The sequence below is a fragment of the Sipha flava genome, unplaced genomic scaffold (assembly GCF_003268045.1).
Source record: "Sipha flava isolate LNK unplaced genomic scaffold, YSA_version1 113_pilon_pilon, whole genome shotgun sequence".
Taxonomy (NCBI): Eukaryota; Metazoa; Arthropoda; class Insecta; order Hemiptera; family Aphididae; genus Sipha; species Sipha flava.
The window spans coordinates 566807-575969 of record NW_020271732.1 but is presented as its reverse complement, the minus strand read 5'-3'; the positions used below and the strand labels follow the sequence as shown (position 1 = coordinate 575969).

Here is a 9163-nt window from a genome sequence, read left to right as displayed (position 1 = left end):
GACAAACATAAAATGTATATATTTATTTTTCTAACAAAAAAAAAATGTATATTTTGAAATTTAACGCAACCTGTCGTTTGGGAACCACTGCATTAGACTACATAGAAAAAATTGTGTACAAATTTGTTCATAAGATTTTCTTTGTGGCCAATAAAAAAGAAAAAAATTACTGAAAAGACGCAAAAATCGTGGGGTGTTACAGGTGTAGTAACACCCCCTCCCCCAGCCGTTTATGACTCGTTTATCTGATGTCTCACGAAGATAAATATGCATCGTAAACCGTGATGTACACATATTTATCAAAACGAAATATATATTATTACAACTTCATCATTATTGATTATCATGATGAACTACTGTAAAACCACGGAATAACGTAAAACTTAAAATACCAACCGATCCATCCGAACGTTATCACGCATATCAGTTCCGTGATAACAAATAAAACTAATCAATGAAATATCTTCGTAAGTCGAATGTATGCAATAAGTTCAACATTTTTTCGTAGTTTTGCAAGTACACCTTTGAGTTTCAACTGTAATTAATTATGGATCCTACCAAGAGAGATCTTAAACGAAAAAACACTACTTTACCATACTGCACAAAAACACCTAGATTACAAGCTGATAATCTCAGTCAAAATGGCTTATTCGTAAGTGGTTTTAAATTTGTAAAAGTAGAAAATGATTCTGTTATATTTTATACCAATTAAATGACTGAATTTTAACAAGAATGAAACAGTAGTGGCAGTATCGTTAGCTGAACCTGCATTAATCTCATCGCAATCACATTTATAATCTATGTCTGAATAGCACAATGTAAATAATAAATTAGTTAATATTATAAAATTTGTCATGTAAATACTTGACTTATAATATAAATAAAATATTTACTTGCATTTATTAGTATATTTTGTGTAAATTTTAAATTTTATAAGATTGAACCAGTAGCTCTTACAACAGTTATTTTTCCTATACAAATAGTTATTGGTTTATTTATTGGTCAGTTCGAACAGTCCACGTCTCGGGTAGAAAATATATTTACTTGTACACCTAGATATTACCTTGTAAAATAATATTTTTGATTCTAAGTTTGAAATTAATTAAGTTATAAAATATTAAGTATTTAATATTTATATATTAATCGGTATAATATGACATAAGTGCATGTAATACAACGTGTTTACACTTTTATGGTTTTACTTTGTTTATTGTACTATTGTTATGTATGAATTTAGTAAGTGATTATGATATTAAACTATGATTTATATTTCAGATTTTTTATCAAAATAATGCTTTTTTGCACCTTGCAACTTTCAATACATTTGCTTCATAATTAAAATGTATAATATAACTCTAAAATAATTATATTATGCTTTTTGTAATTTTTGCTAATCTGCACATATTATATACCATATATATATAATATGTTATAATGTATGATACATTCAAACTATCAAAATAATGAATATTTTCTGTGAAGTGCATATACTATATTATATGTTTTGTTATGATTACATTCACATAGTACAATCTTGGTATACTTTTAAAACTATTTTAATTGCATCTAATTCTGTAGTCATGTAATATCAGTGATACAGTTATACTGAACGCTTATTGCTTGTTTTATTTTTTATGATTAACTCTTCTCATTGGTATAATATTTTAAAGAACACTTTTAATCCTGATACATCATTTAAATTTCTTGGTAGCGGTAAAAGAAATCTTAAATTTCAAATGAATTGGCTTCATAGATGGAAATGGTTTGCTTATTCAGAAGTTTGTGACAGTACTTTTTGTAAGTATTGTATGTTGTTTTGTCCAAAAAAAGTCATCACTTAAAAACTCGGTCAACTTGTTTTTGAAAAATTTAGCATTTGGCATTGTGCTGTAGAAATATTTAATACCCATCAAAAAGCAAACTATCATATTACTGCCACTTTAAAAGCTCTTGAATTTTTGTCTGTATTTGTAAATAAACAAGAAAGTATTGATAAACTTGATTAACTATAAGTAAACTTGATTCTAAACTAAAATTAGAAATTTAAAATTATAGAAAAATGTTAAGTCAATAATAGAAACAATTTTACTATATGGTCAATTAGGTATTGCTCTTGAGGGATATATAGGTAAGTAGTACTATTAATTTAAGTTTTTTATTTCTTTTCAATATGAGCGAAATTCCAGAGTTATATTAAATTATGGTCTTTTGAATAGCAGTTAAATTAAAAATTTTTTTTGAAAATCTTCCAAAAAAGGCAACATACATCAGTCCTTATATACAAAATGAAATTATAAATATAATAAACAGTTTAGTAACTAAGAAGTTTGTTACTAAAGTTAACCAGGAATATTGTTTTACAATCTTGGCGGATGAAACAACGAATGTAACTGGGATAGAACAATTTTTTATGTGTGTTAGGTATTTTGACAAAAGTACCAAAAGAATAAGAAAGAATTTTCTTCAATTTGTACCAGTAACAAATATAAGTGGAAAATGTTTAGCTCAAGTTTTGCTTGAATGTCTTAGAAATTTAAGAATTAACTTAAATTTATTTAGAAGCCAAGGATATGATGGAGTTACTGCTATGCGATGGCTATTCAATGGAGTGCAAGCAATAATAAAACAATTTTACTCATTAGCATTATTTATACACTGTTGTAGCCATTTATTAAACTTAACTATATCTGATGCATGTGATGTAAAATCAAATTGTAATACTGCTGGAATTATTCAGACACTTGAAGTTTTTTAACACACCTAAAAAGATTTTTTGCAAAATTCTGTTGAACAAATTGCAGTTCAAAAAAAACTAAATTGAAAACTTTATAACCAACAAGGTAGATCAAATGGTATGAAGCAATATTAATATTTTTGGAACTTTTTGGTTCAATTATTGACTCTTTAGAAATTATTTCAACATGGTTTGATAAAGAAACATGTTCAAAAGCAAGCAGTATACTTTTTTCTCTAAAACAAGAAGAAACTCCACACACATTCTTGCAAGAATGTATTATAATTTTTGTGAACGACTTTATGACATAATTTTGAACCATAAGTGATTATTAAAACAATTTACTTGTTTAATAAATGCAAATGAAAAAAAATGAGACCAAATTCAAAGAACCTTTAAAGACATATTCTTCAGATATTGAAGCTGATGAAGTATCTGCAACTAGTGAGTTTACAATATGGTATTAACAGATAAAAAACAAAAAATCCTAAAAATGCTATGGAAGCTTTAATTGACTGCAATGAAGAAATATTTCCTACTGTCCATCGACTTTTACTAATTTTGATTGGAATAATCAACCTTAGAATTTACAGTAAATGGAATTTATATACAAATAAATAATTATAATTGTATACATACTATTGATATACCTATTTCATATAGTAAATAACATAATAAGTAATAGATACTAAACAGAGCATTTTATAAATTCAGTAGTTCTGAAAAGAAGGTATGCTTAGTTCTAAAACTATTAGTTTAAATGAAACTTAATTAAATTATTATGATTTGTATGTTAAATGTATACTCCTATATTTTTTACTAGCATATATGTTTATAATATTATTGTAAAATGATTCAGTTTCTTAAAGTAGATAAATCAAGGACTTTTCAATTTATAGTATTGAAAGAAAACTTAAATGAACTTATGAAATACTATTTCGAGAATAAATTTTAATTCTTTTAAGACAAGAGAAACTTCTTTAATTTGATACATTATTTGATGTATGGTTAAAATAAGAATAAATAATTTATAAGTTTCAGGTAAAATGTCTTTCAATGCAACTTATTCAATCATTTTAACCATTTCATATATGTGTAATAGATTTTAATATTTTATATCACTATATAAAACCTCTAGTTCAACTTTTAATTTATTTATATTATAAAATATATTAGAATAAGTAAAAATTATTTAAAGCATTTTCAGGAAATGTACAAGAATATATTTTAAATTTTAGTTACTTCAGCTAACTGTAAAAAAGTAATTTATTTGTATCTTGAAATCTAGTTTTTAATTGCATTAGAATATTATTAATTATTTCATAAAATATTTTAAAATATGATTGATTGTTAAATTAATTTTTTGTAGCTTTTGGAAGTTTTGTAAGGGTAACCACTTAATTAATTATTTCTTGAGAACAACTAATAATATGCATATCAAACAATTCTCTACAATTACTTTTATTTAATTAATCACTGTTTTCATCATGACTAGAGACGGAACTTGAGGAAGGAAGACGGAGTTTTATCCGCGGACATAAAATTGTAGAGGGTGTAATTTTCGTAGTAAATAATTTATTATTGACTGCTAGTTTGATATTTTTAACTTAGTTACTGATAATATGTTTAAAACTCAACAAGTATGATTGTATGCAAATTATAAGTAACGATTCGAACAGAACACAATTGAGAAATATAAATTAATATTACAATGTACAACGGTTTAACCAGGGCTGTCCCGACTCCCGGCTGTAACAATAACAACTGATAATGTTTCTAAGTGTTTACGCTGAACTGCGGGCTGATCATAATACCATAATAGTATCCATAATAGAATACCGTGTTTATTTTAAATAAATATTAATCGAGTCTCGCGTAATCATAATCTACGCATATCATGCGTAATTCTACTTGTTTTACAGTCGCGTGCATTTGTGTACGTATGCGTGTGTAATTTATATATACAAGTAGAGACGTTGGACAGTGCTTATCGACGTCATCGGAACATTGCCGCCGGCTGAAACACCATGGTTTGTTCACGTAATAATTGTTTCATGCATTTCTTATGGGCTTATTGCTATTTTTTATTATAAACACGAAAAAAATAGGTATACATTATAAGGTTTGGCAAAAAAAAAAAGATATTTTTCTCAAATAATATCATAAAAACGTTAAAAACTATCATCGAAATATGTGCTTCGGTGAGCTCTTGGCTATATACCTTTTCAGTATTTTTTACTTAAAAATTTTAGTTGAGGCGGCGCCTCACCCCCAAAACCGCCACTGTTAGAAACATACACTGAACTATCCTACTTCTCATCTTTTATACGTTATTTATATATTACTCGGTTCTTTGTCCGTCGAGCCATGCCGTTATCAATGTTCGCGTAAATCGACTGTTGACATTTGTATCGGGAAATTATTATTATTGTTTTTTTCTCGTACATTGTTTTTTTTTTTACCGACAGAACAGCGATAAACCGATTTAAAAAAATATATGAACGCATACTATGCGTGGGCGTATTTTTGCGAGTGTACAAAAGTTTATACGGTCCCCTCTGGAATATCGTTGTACTGCAGGAGCGGTCGTCGTGTTTAACTTCGTTAGAGCGTCAACGAACTTCATTCGACCCTAACGTCGTACGGTGTATGAGTATTTTATAACAATGAATAATCCATATACACGTGTTTTATATGCACGCGATGAGGGGACGAATTACGATACGTGGTACAACGTCGCATGTACAGCCGCACACGTGGTACACATTATGCACGTAATATATTCATACATCAATGTACGCGTCGCCGCGCATGCCTTTGGTGTATTTTTCTGCAGTCGTGGAAATAATATCATATTCAATATTGATTTGTTAACGATAATCACGGGATATTCGTTCACTCGGTCTATGCATACGAGTACGTCAAATTAACAAGAGCCCGACGATTTCATAAAAAAATAATAAAACTCGTTTACACGCGCGATAGGTATGAGCAGATGAACACGGCGGTGTAGATACGACGCAGAGAAAATCGAACACCGACTTCTGTGGTCGTAACCGTAATCTATGCGTACATAATTTCAATGGCTTATAAATAATAATGTATAAGGGCAGATGCCCTTTCTCTGAATAATATTTCGGCGATGGATGCGAATTATTGTGGTATTGTGGATTATAAACAAACACGGTTGGTAATAAACTCGTTACCCGGCTTATTTATCTAACAACGTTGTTCATTTAATGCAAATATTGTTAGGATCTAAATCGTGAGTTGATTTCATCTCGTTTCGTGAACACTTGCACTACTTGAATTGTTTGGTTTCGGTGCCGCTACATAGTTTAGATATTATTCGAAATCGTTAAAAGAGGTCCATATTTTTATACAATTCAATATATATAACTATGTTTTCCAAATGCAGTGGTGTATATAAAACGGAAATAATATTTTAGTTTCGCTCCTACTAGTGTAATATTGAACGATAACATCTAACACTGTCAAAATGATTGCAATACGTTCATGTTAGATTTATACGTTATCAATCAAAAATTTGTGTATTTATATAATACATTGGAACCCTGATAAATCGAAAAAATTGCATTTCCCTTGAATTTCGACTTATCGAGACCCACATTTTTAACTGTCAATTGCGATCGGTGTTCGTTATTATCGTAATGACAACGCCGATTTAAAGATTATTACGATGTTTTAACGGCACGCCCGTCGTCGTGTGTTGCAGAGCGATTGGCCCATGCACTGCCGGTTCCCGCTGTTCAACCAGGACCTGCAGCCGGAACCGGTGAACCTGCACAGCAACAGCAGCGGCAGCCATCACCGCCGGCCGGAGCCGAGCCGGGCGTTGGACATCGCGGTGGAGAGGGCGCACGACCGACTGCGGCCCGTCAACCCGTTGCACCACCAGGACGACCGGGAGCACAACAGGCACCACGCTTAGCTGACCGCCGGTCTGCTGCTGTTGCTGTCCGCAACGTTCGACCGTGGACCGTGAAATAACGTTTTTAACATTACGATACATACGCGTGTGTGTGTGTGTGTGTGTGTGTGTGTGTACGTTATACATATTTACGTTTATGTGTGTGTAAGTAGTGGTAATAGTAGTAGTAGTAGTAGTAGTAGTAGTAGTAGTAGATGTAATGACGACGACGGCAGCCCCTCCGAAATGGGGTGGACGAGGCGAAATCTAGAAGAAGAAAAAAATTCACCGACCCGATTCTCACCTGGCCGACGCGCGTTCCGACCTCAAAACACCTGTTGTCGAGCGCACCATACACAACGTCGGATCGCGTGTTCGTCGCCGCAACGTTTCGGCGGTACAGCGATTTCGGTTCGTGAAACTGGTTTCGTAAATATTCATGTCCGGAGATCGTTCGGCGACGAGACGATTTTTTTTCGCATCGTACCATTATTGCGGTGCTGTTGCCGTTTCGTCGCTAATGTACATAAGTAAAATTTAAATTTAAATAATAATAGCGAAACGCGTGTGTAAACGTGCCGTTTGCAATAATGCCTACGTCCCGGTACGAATATTTTCTACGAAAGCCGTCTCGCGCACGCCCCCCTTCGCATTGGCTCGCGATTCTCTATAGGAAACAAATTGCGCAGAACACACAAATACGTTTAACACGATAATAATAATAATAATATCAAAAACGCTATTACGATGTATATAAGTAGTGCTTAATATAATTTATTGTGTGCTACGTGATGTTATTACAGACGATAATTATACGCGTTGCGTTTTCCAACGATCCCGCGCATACATTATTGCAGAAATACCTTTATAATATTTTGATAATGTTACACACCGATTTGTATTACGCGCTGACCTGTACGTAATATCCTACGGCCGTATAACGCTGATGAATATTATTACCGCGATCATTATTGTTGTTGATGTTTTTGTTATTATTATTACCATTATTACTCCGCTTGTGTAGCTGTGAAAATAATATTTTGTAGCACTCCTATAGGATAACGTTCTTATTTATACGTAACATGTAAGGATTAAAGCATTTTTCATTTTTCGGCGTCCGTCCGATCGTCGAAACCTCTTCGTACATCCGTATGTACCTGTTACGCGCTACGCACCGCTGTACGACTCTTGTCCTGGACCTGAGTAGGATTTCAAGTGACTGCAACTCGTCGGTGTGTAAACTACAGTTGTACATATGAAAATTGAAACGCATTGTTTATACGTAAATCTTCGTACATACGAAAAACAAAAAAACAAAAAAACAAAAAAAACAACATAAATTAAAATAAATATCGACACGATATTTATATATACGTTGCGTACATGCGCGCCAACGCAAAGTGCTGTTTAAGAGTTCACGTTTCGACCGTAATCGTCGAAAATCAGTGTAATAATAATAATAATAATAATAATAATAATACGTCGCTTTGCATATTTTTTTTTGACCAATTTGCTGCTTGGTCAAAATCAAATTTCGCGTAAACGCATCGGCAACTCGACATCCAAGGGAGATTGCAAATTAATTCGTCTCAACATATTTTTCGAACTACATGATTCGAAATTCGTTTTAAATGCAAACAAATCTGAGTAAGCTATTACTATGTATTTATTAAGTAAAATGTTAGAATTGAAATGTTTACATTAAAAAACACGTTTTATATCCATTAACTACAATTCGATTAAGTTATAATACCCATGAGTGTAATCGTTACAATATGGGAAAATTACTTGAAATAAAGTCTTCTGTTCGTCATAATTACCTAAAAAGTATCTCACCTTCAACTTTTTCAATTAACGTTTTTACATACCGAAATTCGAGTTATCAATACTCGAATTCATAACACATAATGATAGTATACCGATTCGAGATATTTGGGGATTTCCCGGAATCTTATAATTTTTTTTTTGTTACACCCACACTAGGGTGGTCCTTAGCTATAGAGGTCAATTTTTTTTTCTTATATTTAATTACGATGATTCCTAAATTTTGTTCTTCGGTATATTATTATTTATGTTATAAATATGTATTATATTATAGTTTGAGCGCGATACTTCAACCCCTTTTTTGTGCCCCAAAAGGGTTAAAGTTCAATAAAAGGGGTGAATTTTGAATTTTTTGAATATACTTATTTTATTTTTACAGTTATGCAAAATTCATAGGAATCTTTACTGTAGCAATTAATATTTTCTAAAAAAAACTATTATGATGAATTGTTGTAAAGTAAGTGGTTTTTCGTAAAATTAAAAAAAACCCACCAAAAATTTTTTTAAGAAAATTTTTCATATTTTAGGTTCTTACCTGTATTTTTTAAAAATATAAAACCACATACATAATTTAAATAAATACCATTATGACACATAATTTTTCTTTTATAAAGGGTTTTTAAATTTATAATTATTGGTATAATATACATTAACTTTATACTATATTTAATATT

The 9163-nt window shown here is 31.1% G+C and overlaps 1 protein-coding gene across 2 annotated transcripts; it reads left to right on the top strand.

The window, feature by feature from the left end:
- Window positions 1–472: 472 nt before the first annotated feature.
- LOC112689991 lies at window positions 473–7626 on the top strand. 2 transcript variants are annotated; one of them, XM_025563885.1, is made up of 2 exons: window positions 473–652; window positions 6471–7626. In XM_025563885.1, the coding sequence occupies exons 1-2, from the start codon at window positions 548–550 to the stop codon at window positions 6684–6686; spliced, it is 321 nt and encodes a 106-aa protein (XP_025419670.1). In that variant the 5' UTR covers window positions 473–547; the 3' UTR covers window positions 6687–7626. The 2 variants fall into 2 exon arrangements, with proteins under 2 accessions (XP_025419670.1, XP_025419678.1); XM_025563893.1 differs by lacking the exon at window positions 6471–7626 and adding an exon at window positions 732–815.
- Window positions 7627–9163: the final 1537 nt, after the last annotated feature.